Here is a 13,181-nt window from a genome sequence, read left to right on the forward strand (position 1 = left end):
AGAAAGGTCTCTTTTGATGGTTTCACAGTTAGAAATGTTTAAAATTTGTCCTTTCCTTTTCTCTTCATTGTTATAGTTTAAAATTATATTTAGACCAAATTAAAACTTGTACTTATCTGTTATTGATTAACAAAATGGAAAACTGTCTATTTTTTATTTGTCGCTTTATATATATATATATATATATATATATATATATATATATATATATATATATATATATATATATATATATATATGTATATATATCTTATCTTAGAAAAAATAATCTAATAAACTCTTTTCATTACTGATTCTCAATGACAAAAACGAATTATCAAAATATGCCATTCAGTCTTCAACCACAAATCTTTTTTTAGGGCATCAAAGGTGTAACATATTGACAACATTAGGTGTACCAAGACGAAAGATAAGGTCTTAATTAAAACGAGCAAAGATCCCACTAGAAAACTTAATTGTTTGGGTTTTAAAAAGTCTCGGGTGTAATGTAATTACTGTAACATACTTTCCTTTGGTGGGGAAATGAACACCAATCAACATCGAGTCCTGTAGGAAAACAAACGCTCTGATTGGCTGAAAGCGCGGTGTCGGTTTTAAGGCGGCCCGCGCTCGGTGCTGGAGAAGGGCGGGTGTCTGGTGAATGGAATGGGCGCCTTGAAACCGGCGGAATCCTCGCGGAGAGAGGGGAGCGAGCCTCTGGACTTTCAACCGCCCAGCATGTGAGCCGACGGTCGGCGTGAAGTTTAGCCGAAAAGCCCTGGAAATACTGCCCGTTTCTGAGTCTGGATTTTGGACTGAGCAACAGCTGAACGCGCTGGGGTTGTTTTATGTAGATTTTTTTTAAATAGACGTGAGTTGAACTGCAGTTTTCCACGGAGTGTGAGTGAAGAGTGGACTGCTTGGAGTCACTTACAAAGAACATTAAGAAGTCATGACACGACGAACGTTTTACTTGGATTTATCTTCGTGAACTACAAGTGAAAAGTCGACACAAGCCGCTGAAACTCAAACAAAGTGGACTAAAAGTTAGGGCTGTCGACATTTATCGTGGATTTTTCACCGTTTTCGGACGTTTTTAAGTCTCTGTACTTGGATCAAAGTTTTTCTATCCCACCCCCTCCTCCTCCTCTTCAGCTATGGCGGCGGCCAGGTTCACCGCTGGCTCCGCGCTGCTGCGGATCATGTGGCTGCTGTGCGGGATTTCTCTCTCACCCACTTCTTCTGCTCAGCATCACAACAGCGAAAGTGGGATATCCGTCCCGGAGCACGGTTTCTGCCAGCCCATCTCCATCCCGCTCTGCACCGACATCGCCTACAACCAGACCATCATGCCGAACCTCCTGGGCCACACCAACCAGGAGGACGCCGGGCTGGAGGTGCACCAGTTCTACCCGCTGGTGAAGGTCCAGTGCTCCCCGGATCTCAAGTTCTTCCTGTGCTCCATGTACGCCCCGGTTTGCACGGTGCTGGAGCAGGCCATCCCGCCGTGTCGGTCGCTGTGTGAGCGGGCACGGCAGGGATGTGAAGCCCTGATGAATAAATTCGGCTTCCAGTGGCCGGACCGCCTCCGTTGCGAGGCTTTCCCCGTCCACGGAGGCGGGGAGATCTGCGTGGGGCAGAACACATCGGAACCCGGCAGCCCGTCTTCCTCCTCGTCTCCCCGCGCACCCGAACCCGTGACCCCTCCACCCATAGGTGGTGGACAGCACACTCATCGGATCCCGCCCAACCAGTTCTCCTGCCCCCTACAGCTGGAGGTGCCGCCCTACCTGGGCTACAAATTCATGGGGGTCAGAGACTGCGGCGCCCCATGCGAGCCCACAAAACCCAGCGGGATCATGTATTTTCGAGAAGACGAGGTGAAGTTCGGAAGACTTTGGGTCGGGATCTGGTCCATACTGTGCTGCGTGAGCACTCTGTTCACAGTGCTCACCTATTTAGTGGACATGAGGAGGTTCAGGTACCCAGAGCGGCCCATCATCTTCCTGTCCGGCTGCTACTTCATGGTGGCCGTGGCCTACGCTGCTGGGTTCTTTCTGGAGGACAAGGTAGTATGCGTGGATAAATTCAAGGGGGAGGCCTATAGGACTGTGGCTCAGGGTACCAAAAAGGAGGGCTGCACCATCCTGTTCATGGTGCTCTACTTCTTCGGCATGGCCAGCTCCATCTGGTGGGTCATCCTGTCCCTGACTTGGTTCCTCTCCGCCGGAATGAAATGGGGTCACGAGGCAATAGAGGCCAACTCCCAGTACTTCCACCTGGCCGCGTGGGCTGTCCCGGCCATCAAAACCATCACAATCCTTGCAATGGGCCAGGTGGACGGAGACGTCCTGACCGGAGTGTGCTTCGTGGGGATCTTCAACGTGGATGCCTTACGCGGTTTCGTACTAGCGCCGCTGTTCGTCTACCTGTTCATCGGTACTTCCTTCCTGTTGGCTGGCTTCGTGTCGCTTTTCCGGATCCGCACCATCATGAAACATGACGGCACCAAAACGGAGAAGCTGGAGAAGCTGATGGTTCGGATCGGGGTGTTCAGCGTCCTCTACACGGTTCCGGCCACCATCGTGATTGCCTGTTATTTCTACGAGCAGGCCTTCAGGGAGCAATGGGAGCGCACCTGGCACATGCACACCTGCAAGCGCTTCGCCGTCCCCTGCCCGGTCCACAACTTCGCCCCCATGACCCCGGACTTCACCGTGTTCATGATCAAATATCTGATGACCATGATCGTCGGCATAACTTCCGGTTTCTGGGTCTGGTCCGGGAAGACCCTCCAGTCCTGGCGGAGTTTCTACAAGCGTCTCAGCAACGGGAACCACGGAGAGACGACGGTGTGAGGGCGAAACATGCGTGAAAATGAGGTCAAAAAGCTTTCATTTCATTAATCCTAGTTGGATTTTTATTTTTTTTAAACTGAGTTAAAGTGTTTTACTGTTGTGGCAGAAGCACACAACACCTTTAAGGAAGTTGGACAACCTTCCAATATATTCACTAACTCCCCCGTTCCCCATTTTGTCAAAGAAATCATGACTTTTGTATTCTTGGACCATAAACTGCTATAAAATGGCCATGCAAAGACTTAACCCTTTATATATACATATATATTCCTTTGTTACAATTTGAATGTACTCCCTATTCGCCCTTGAGTTTGTCAGTGGACTGTGCGAGAAAAACAATGAGATAAAATAATTTCATTCATTCATTAGGGAAATTACTGCAAAGCTTTAATTGATGTTAGAGTTTGCAGGGTACAATCTCTTCTGCTTTAAATGGGAGGAATAGTTAATCACCATGTTTATGTGCCAAGTGGCTGCCTAGATTTTCCTCTTTTTTTAATCTTCTGACTGATGAATATTCACTTCTGTTTTGAATGTTCACTCCGAAGTTGAATGAAGTTATGTACTGGTTTGCACAGTGATCGTAAATGTAAAAAAAAAAGACTGTTACACCACAGATTGACCTGGATTTTGCTTTTTTAATTTTTTTTATTTTTAAAGGCCACACACACATGCTTACAGAAACCTGGAGACACAACGGCTCATTGTTAGTCTCTGTGTGTGGTCTCTCTACTTTTGGATTACCCATCAAAAAAGCTTTTTTTCCCCCCTCTTTAAAGCCTTTAAGGCACCCAAAGCACCATTTCAGTGATCCAGATTTAATCCATGGGAGTGCAAATGGTTGTTCTGGAGCTCTAATGTTATTTTATCCGGGATAAAATTGTACTCTGAGTTAGCACCTGCATTCTGCTTGGTGTAACTTGCCTTATTTTTCTTTTAATTTCATGAAGTGTTACATTCTTGCAAGCCGACTGAACATTTTTAGATGTTTTTTTTACTTGTTTTTACTTGTCTGTTTTTTTTTTTTTACAGAAGCTTAAAAATCTGAGAAGTTGCATGTTGTTTCTGTGTTAGAAGGAGGTCAAATAGAAGAGTTTGTTACTGAGGAGAGGGTTGTTTTAGGAAATAAAAAAACTGGTTTACCAGATTGTGAGAAAAGAAAGTTAAGGTTGTGTTGTACCTGACTTTTAATCATGATGATTTCCTAGTTTTTTTGATACAGGATTGTATAGAAATAACACTTTATTTTAGGCTTAAACCTGAGTTTAATTGCTTTTAGTTAAAGTGAGACGACTCCTGTTGAATGTCTTTGTCTTATCTTGATTAGGAGAAGTAATTACCGGAGTCGACTTGACGCTTGCAGCATTTAAAACAAGTGACTTCGTCATTCAGACTAAACAAAGAAATTAGTGGCGTTTTGTCAGGAGTCAGCTGAAACCGCCTGCTTCTCGTCTTGTAGCACATTTTCACAAACAATGAGAGCAAGTCAGCAGTTTGACCTTCGCGGTTATTTAAATTCCTAAACATGCCCTGTTGTTCTTTATGTATATCTCACTAAAATTGTGCATACTTCGTACTTCATGCTGTATTTAAAGGCAGTTTGTATATACCATGCTGTTTTCTTCTTCTCCTCCTCACATGGATGTACTACATACCTCAAGACCTGGTTAAGTTCTGCTCAACAGAAAAATGTCACTTCATGCATTTTTACCAAACAAAGCAAAGTGATTCTGTTATTGCTACCAGACTGACACGTTTAGTTTGTTCTGTTTGCAGAAGGAAAATTAGTTTTTTTGTGTTTTCAGAACATATGCAAACCAGCCAGCAAACAGAGACTCTTGATTTTTAAATGCATATTGTATTTAAGGGGGGGGGGAAAAATACTCATTTTGTCTTTTTTTACTTGTATTTTTTTAAAAATGAGATAAGCCCATTGTACATGTACAGTTTGAATAAAAATGATAAAGTTTGTAATGTGGTGATTATCATTTTGTGAAGTGAACCTTGAGTTGTGCTAATGTTTAGTCAACATTAGCGAAGTTTACAGCAAAACAATAGATAAAGCTAGCCTTCAGATCAGAGCTGGACTGTCGGATAATTAAAGTTTCAGCAAACGTATCTGGAAAAACACATTTTAAAGTGTTTGTTTCTAGGTGTTGGAGCTGTTACTGTGCAGCAGCATTTGGTTTTACAGCCCTCTGAAGAAGTGCTTGAGGGATGAGTCAGATAAGTTTATTAGTCCAGTCTGCAGATTCACTTTCAGCAAACACAGCAAAGAAAAGCTAAATGAAAGCAAAGGAGCTAATTTTGTTGGCCTTTAATGTAGATGTAATGTAAATAGACTGTCGTCTATGTTTAGCAGTCTATAAACAGGACGTAAGTGTGACACATTCGCCACTCTTAAAGTTTTATAACATCAAATAAATAAAAGTATTAGGTTATAGGAGGAGCCATTGTTGTTCTGTTTTGCAGTTAGCTAGTGAGTCATCAATGAATTAAAGTGCTTCAGATTATCCTTTACTTGGCAGCCATGAGTCATAAAACTGTATTTTTAAAATAAATACTACTTGGAAAAAGTGCATTAATCCTTGGGAGGTTCTTTCATTTTGTGCTCCACCCTGATCACTGAGAGCAGGGTGTCCAAATCTGACCATTTTGTAAATATTTCATGCTTTATTGTTGAGCAACAAAAAAATCCTCAAGATCTTAGTTCTTAAAAAATGTTTTGTATTTTGACAATTTTGGCCACCCTTGCCTTAGAGACGAAGCTAGCTCTTTTTAAAGAATACTATAGAAATATTATGTATCATAGTGTTTCCCATTTTATATAGGAATGCCATTATAAGCTTCAGTCCTCACTATGCACAACTATTCATTAACCTTCTGCAGTTTTGATACGACCTTGGAATATGCCTGACATAATAACAATAGGCAGAAATTTAAAGAGGAGCAGCAAAAGCAATTGATGTGGATTAGCAGAGCTTACCAACAACTGATGGTGTCATCCAGGATATGTTGCTGTGAAATATCCTCTCTACAGATATTGAGCTGATAGCATCTCATGAGATTGTCATAAACTAACAGTTTTGACTCAGAGGCATCTTTGGGTGTGCTGCAAGACTGACTGCTACTGGAAATCCATTACAATTCTGAAGATTATTGGATGATATGAGTTCTGAGAACATTTGATTTCCTTTTCGGATATATAAAGTAATTTTTTAACTGAAATGAATGAAAGTTTAAGTAATTAAAGTTTTTATTTTATTTTTTAAAATGTTCACATTTTGCCTATTTCATACATGCAAACTGTTTTTTTTCTAGGAATATTTTTATCTCAAGAATTTTGATTGGAACGCTTTTGCAGCTTTAATCAAAGTTTTTAAATAAACTTGTTCATTTGTGTAATTTAGACACCAATAATACTTTTTAATCACAACATTTTTTGTAAAGCTCATTCATTTCAATCATCATCATATAGAACAAAAATGCATTAATTTTAATAATTCTTTTTGTTTTAGTTTGTAATTTTACAAAGCTCTTAAAAATCATCTATTTAGAATTTTATCTATTTAGTGAAAATTATTGGAAATTATTTCCTCCTGTTTGAAAATAATTATGAATAAAAACAGTTTTTCCAGTGTGGCAGAATCTCCTTTTGTCAAACCCTTTAGAGTTAAACTTTGGTTTCTGTTCTTAACAGAAATGTGAGTAAAATTATTACGATAAACTGTTAAATTATGGTAAACATCAGTTAGAAGTAAAAAATGTCCTGGTAATTCTTTTTTGTTTGTTTTTTTACAGAAATTTTTCTTATTGTGTAAAGAGAAAACAGCAGAAAGGCAAATTATGTGATTTGAATATTTAACTTTTTCCAGAGTTTAAACTCTATCTGCAACACATTTTTTAAACGAGAAGAAATAACTTATGTTACTTATTAATGTTCTAAAGGGAAATAATTTTCTTTTTGAAATTAAATTAAAATATGACAACCGCATGTGCTTGGGATTTTTACCAACAGTGAAAACGTGACTATGTATTTTTAATCGCTTGTGCCTTTATTGTTTTCCTGTCTGGGACAAAAGTAGCAGAAATCATTAAATAAAACACGATTGCACTAAAATAACCTTTCATATTCCTAACATTGTAGGAATATGAAAGTTTTAGGTTATTTCTTTAATTTATTGTGATAATAATGTAAACAAAAGCAGGAAAAATGAGACAGCAGTAAATTCCTAAGTCCACAACTTAAAAACTCTCACACGTCCCAGTACTTGATTCTAAGAGACTCTGGTTCTGTAATCCTCTGTATAAATACTGAAACCTCGACTCATGCTCTGAGTCTGTCTCAAAGTGCCACAGGACCACAGCATGGTGAGTGAGTTGTAGTTTATCTCCCCTGCTGCTGTTCTCATTTCGTCCAGCAGAGGGCGACACGCACCGACATGTAAAGTTAAATCCATTTTGAGACGTGGAGTGATACTTACATCTGGTGGCAGTAGCTGCTACATGCAGCTTTTCTTAGTAATAAACGCACAAAATTAATTTAGATCAAGGTTTCATGTTTGCATCTGTAAGGTTTCATATTTTTGTTTTTAAAACACTTATTAGACGCAAATCTGCATCAAAATTATGCAACAAAATCCTAAGAACCTTGTAGGAATGTTACATAAATTATAAAATGCTTGATAAAAATTAAGTAAAACTAATAAATAAATTGAGAAACATAATTTGTTTAAATAAAGTACAACTTTTAGCTTACAAAAATATTTTTATTCAAAACAACTAATGAAAGAGTTCAATAATCACAGCAGTAATAAAAAAGTATTGCCTGATAAACTGAATTATTTAAAGACAAACCACACCCAAACTTAAAGTACAATAAAACTACAGACATAACTACGGTTAAATTATGAATTAATAATCTTAATTGCTACAAATCAAATAAAAGCCAAAATAAATAAAAAATCTTCCTGAGTACATTCATATAAAAATAAACGACGACTTCTTCTCTCAACTCTTCAGGAAGGCTATTTCACAGGACGAGGTATAATAATACTAATAACTGATGGGATTAATACTATTATTGGTTTTAAAACCCTGTTAAAATCTAATGTAAATTTGGAGTTTTCCAAATAACTACCTAAAATTTATTTACTTATGATATTTAAAGAAAACCAGAAGGCGGAGCATTGCAGTTATCCACTGTGTAGATTGTAACTCCCCACTCAACATTTACACTCGCCCGTGAAAATGTGCAATTATACAACCGTACATCTTTGAAAAGCAGAAGTGGAGCCTCCTGCACAACCAACAAGAATGCAGCAAGTGGCTTCTGGACTGTAAGTCAACAACAAAACACTCGTCTTTTCCAGCAGTCATTGTAGAGCACATGCAGTGGTAAAACCAAACGTGCTGGAGCTCTGCCTGGGTTGCTAGGTAACGCGCTGGGCTTCACTGGGGTTGCTAGGTGACGCTACATTCCGGAGCATCTTGAAATGGCTCATTTTTGAGACACCAAAAAACACTAATTTATTGTCAAAAAAAAGCTGGGTGTTTTTCTTTAAGCACTTTGGCTGTTTTTAGAAGCAGTGGAAACCCAAATAGAAGTGTAAAGATGTGCAAAATGTGAATTTTGCATAATAGGTTAAATATATAATTGAAAAATATACATCAACCATGACAGCCCATTGGTTGATTTTGTTGAAGATCATTGGACTAATCCGATTAAATCTTTGACCATGGCTCTAAATTTTGCAATTTGAACTGATAAGAGATAGAAAAGTAAAATGAATGGAAGTCAATACAAAGTCCTAATATGGATATAAATACAAACATGTGTGTGTGTACTTGTATATCTGCATATGTAAATACGTAAAATACTGTTAAATACTAACTGGAAAGGGATTTATATTAATGCAATTACTTAATTCATGTCACACATTTAATTTAATTGTTAATATTTTGTAAAAAAAATAAAATAAAATAAAATAAAAAATCAGTATTAATTGACATTAACGGGATTTTTCTGTATTTTTTTTTCCGTCAAAACAGCCAAATTTTGCTGATCATGATTGATTTGTAAAAGCAAAAAAAAACACAACTTTATATGTGGTGTAGATAAGTAGATAAACCTAAATGTGGAGCCATGCAAACGTACTCATTCCCCCTGGATATTTTCCCTTAAGTAAAACCCAGTTGCATTTTACATAATTAGTTACTAGAGTCCAGTCGTGTGTATGGAAAAATTTAAAACAAGCAGCATGATAAATCTATGTATGTAATCTAAATATTATTTTGGCAGGTTTGAGGTTATGCAGCATCTAAAATAGTTTTAATAAAAGTTTTAACTTGACAAATCTGTAATCTGAACATATCTGTGAAAAGTCAATCTGATGTAATCAGTCTGGACATCAGGGATTATGTTTATGATGCCAAAACATAAAAGTTTGCTCCCTGTTGTTGTGACATGAAAACACAATGATTAAACCTCTGGGTCATTAGTCCGCTCTCTCTCTGTTTTCCCTGGACATTAATTTAAATTAATGCTCTGGGACTGTTTTCCATGAAGATGCAACTGTGACTAAACTCGCTTTACCCCACTGTGGGGCAGCTGACATTAGAGAGGATAAGAAAAGAAAAAGCAACCCCTATAAAGGTCAAATATATACGTTGTGTTTTAGTATTAAAGAAAATAAGACGATCAAAGACAAATTTTATCTAAATAAATAATAAATGTGTAGTTTATGAGCAAATCTGTATCTCGCTACGTTTCCATTGACCATATAAGAAACTCGGGAATTTAAAAAAACTCAAATTGTTGAATTAAAAGTTTTTGAGCTAGGGTGAGATTGTTTCTTTCAGCTGTTTTTCACAAAACAGCAATAGAAACACTTATTTTGCATCACGAATCACATGACCAACAACCGGATGTTACTACTGGCAGAAACGACGAAGAAGACAACAGGAAGTAGCAGGAACATGATGACGCGATGTGTTTAATGACATCACCTGACCAAACTTCTTCATGTGTGATTTTAATTACCCAAAATGTTTGATTCAAATCAACCCCAGAAGAGTGGATTGAGCAAAAATATTGATAATATCAATAACAAGTCAGTGTCAGTATCAATATCAGATTGATAATAGTGTTGTAAGATCGATACTTTAGTTTCAGACTTCCACGTAAACTTTTATTCTCGTTTTCTATTATTTTATGTTTTCTCTATCTCAAAAAATATTTTGTTTAGATTTATTCTCAAGTGGCTGTTGCACTTAATTTAGGAAAAATCATTTTAATATGTTTTTAAAGTATTTTATAGAAACGTATAAACTTTGTCCAAATTCTGTCTGAGTTTTGAACAAAATAAACCAAATTGAAACACCGCACAAAAACACCAGACGGTGAGAAGTTCGACTTTATATCAAACTTAAATAAAAAGTATTATCAGTATCAGTAGTGCATTGTTTATCCATTTTTGTAACTAGTCAAAGGTCTGCAGATGTGAATTACATTATGCTGTAATCTGGTACAGTGCATGATTTTTGGTTGAGCTCTACATGATCCTTTCTTAAATAAAGTTTATTGTTAAAAGTATTGCGATTCTAAATAAACTAAATAGTAAGAAAAGTACATGGATATCTGAGCAATTCTCTTTATTCTGGCATTCAGCAAATATTTCTGGTAGTTATTGCTGATATAAAAAGTTTAGTGTGATTTGATGTCAAAAAGTTTTGTCCTTTTGTACAGAGTATTTTCAAATGTTTTGTAAAAATGTTTGAAATGTTTTTTGCTGGTATTGTTATTGTATGAATGTGTTTTACTTTACGGTTGGCGAGCCGAAGGAACATTTCCATCTTTTTGCACTATAATATCTTATTTTATTTTATCTTCCACCCCAGTTACAGTAGTTTTCTTACTTTTTATGCAACCCTTTCGGGTAATTAGCCTCTGGAGATGAACTGAGCTCTGATTGGACTCAACAGGCACTAAATGAAGACTCACCTGACTTTTGTCCGGGGCAGGCGGTGAATTGTTGCAGCCGGCACATCCCGTCATCTTCACACTCTGCAGCTCACATTCATGGAAAAAGCATCTAGGATTGACAGAGAGACGTGCTCAGATCAACATAATGATCAATGCAACCATGTTGGGTTCATTCACCTCGTTGGGATTTAAGGACAGTTCAGCAAAATACCGCCTGACCCTTTTTGCTCTGACCCTGCTGTGTTACATTGTGATTATATTTGTGAATGTGGCTCTTATTCTTACTATCATACTAGAGGAAAAGCTTCACAAGCCCATGTACATCTTCCTGTGTAATCTGTGTTTTAACAGTCTTTATGGGACGGCGGCTTTTCACCCTAAATTTCTCTTCGATCTGTTGTCCAACACTCACGTCATTTCTTACGCTGGTTGCCTCCTGCAGGTTTTTTTCATCTACTCCTATGCAACAACAGACTTCTCCATTCTCGCTGTGATGTCTTACGATCGGTATTTGGCCATCTGCCGCCCTCTGGAGTATCACTCCATCATGACCAAACAACGGGTCACTTTCTTGGTGTGTTTCTCCAGGCTGGTGCCAATGATCTGCCAGTCTGTCGTCGTGATCATGAGCTCCAAGCTGATTTTATGTGGCTTCCAGATAGAGAAACTATACTGTGAGAACTGGTCCTTTATTAAACTTTCATGTTATTCGACAACGTTAAATAATATAGTTGGATTTTTTGTCATAATTCTGTATTGTGGCCACGCTCTCTTCATTTTATGCTCTTACTTTCAGTTGGTCACGTTTGCTTTAAGGTATCCAGAACGCAGGAGGAAGTTCCTGCAGACATGCATGCCGCATCTAATATGTCTGATTAATGTCACCGCCACGCTTCTTTTCGACGTCATGTACGCTCGATACGGATCGGAATCGGTGCCGCAGAGTCTGAAGAACTTCATGGCGATCCAGTTTCTGATCATCCCTCCGATGCTTAACCCGATCATCTATGGTTTGAATTTAACTCAAGTTCGCAACAGTTTCTTCAGATTGTGCAGGTACAAAAAGCAGGTGGAGGGGTTAGGATGAGGTCGGCCATATGTATGAAAATATTTATTGCATTTGCAACTTTTATGGGTTTTTTCCTGGTATTTCGTTACTCCATATTCTAGCAAATTTTACAAGAACTATCTGCAGAAATGATTGAAAATGTTTATCATTAGCTATTTTAAAGAAAACTTGTGTAATATTTTGTTTTAAAATTACAAACAAAAAAATAAAATCCAAAGAAGATTATATCAAGATATTTGAGTGTTACTTTAAATTTTTTTTGCTTCCTTTACTGTTTCTTCTTGTTTGTTTGTTTGTTGTTTTCCAAATATTAACAATTTAAATGACAACAGACATTGTTTAGCATATTTCCAAAATGATAAAGGATTGGTAAAACAGTTTAGTGTGTTTGCTTAATGTGGTTAAAAAGTGAAAACGCCACAAAAGAATCACATGAAAACTAAAAAGTTAAACACTAAAATTGTCAATAATTCTAAAACAAAACAGAAAACTCTGATTTAAACATTTAACATTAATACCAAACACATTCTTATATTTTCTTTCTTCAGGTTAATTTTATTAAATTATAACACATGACAACTAATTTTCAATTGAGTATTTAACACCTAACTAGGGAAACAGCCCAGTTTTGTACCCTTGACCTCTAATTTCTGCACATTGTGGAAGTTGTCATGTTCAGGAAAAGGAAAAATATTTGCTCATTCAGTAAGGGACTAAAACTAAGATATCTTAAATAAAAACTGATTTGTTTTTAGCTGGAAACAGTCTGATGTCCATTTTCTGGTTTAATCTTATTATACAGTCAGAAAGTCCAATTCAATTTTTGGTTTAAAACAAATTTTAAGAGGCATCTGTACATTTATGTGAATCTAAATAAATTATTACAGTTCAACTAATTCAGTGATTGTAATTACATCTTCCAGTTTCCATTTGCCGTCACTTTGCTGCTGGAACAGGAGCAATGAAGAAGGATTTATATTTTTATTTATATTTCTCTTCAGAAAGTGAAAACCCACATTATAGATTTATTAGACAGGGATAGATGTTTTCCAAGCAGTTTCTGGAAACCCTAAATTCAGTTTCTCATAAAATTAGAAACTAAAAGTTTTTCTATTCACTACAGAATATTCACTGGATACTTGGTTGGGTCTTTTTTGAATGAATTATTGCGTCAGTGTGGCGTGGCATGGATGTAATCAGCCTGTGGCTCTGCTGAGGTTTTAGAAAACCTTTAGATTGTTTTCATAGAGGCCTTCAGCTCGATTGCATCAATGGGTCTTGTGTCTCTCAT

At 37.3% G+C, this 13,181-nt stretch overlaps 3 protein-coding genes across 3 annotated transcripts in view; 2 read left to right on the forward strand and 1 right to left on the reverse strand.

Moving 5' to 3' along the window:
• LOC114147672 (alsin-like) overlaps positions 1 to 13,181 on the reverse strand; it is an 80,784-nt gene that overhangs the window by 65,663 nt on the left and 1,940 nt on the right. Inside the window, exon 2 of the mRNA XM_028022228.1 lies at positions 10,840 to 10,930. The gene's annotated coding sequence lies outside the window, so the exon portion shown is untranslated. The remainder of the gene's footprint in view (positions 1 to 10,839; positions 10,931 to 13,181) is intronic.
• On the forward strand, positions 657 to 4,710 carry LOC114147673 (frizzled-7-A-like). Its single transcript, XM_028022230.1, has one exon. The coding sequence runs from the start codon at positions 1,137 to 1,139 to the stop codon at positions 2,835 to 2,837; it is 1,701 nt and encodes a 566-aa protein (XP_027878031.1). The 5' UTR covers positions 657 to 1,136; the 3' UTR covers positions 2,838 to 4,710.
• On the forward strand, positions 10,967 to 11,973 carry LOC114147676 (putative gustatory receptor clone PTE03). The gene has a single exon (XM_028022232.1). The coding sequence runs from the start codon at positions 10,967 to 10,969 to the stop codon at positions 11,906 to 11,908; it is 942 nt and encodes a 313-aa protein (XP_027878033.1). The 3' UTR covers positions 11,909 to 11,973.

The sequence above is a fragment of the Xiphophorus couchianus genome, chromosome 7, assembly GCF_001444195.1.
Source record: "Xiphophorus couchianus chromosome 7, X_couchianus-1.0, whole genome shotgun sequence".
NCBI classification, from domain to species: Eukaryota; Metazoa; Chordata; class Actinopteri; order Cyprinodontiformes; family Poeciliidae; genus Xiphophorus; species Xiphophorus couchianus.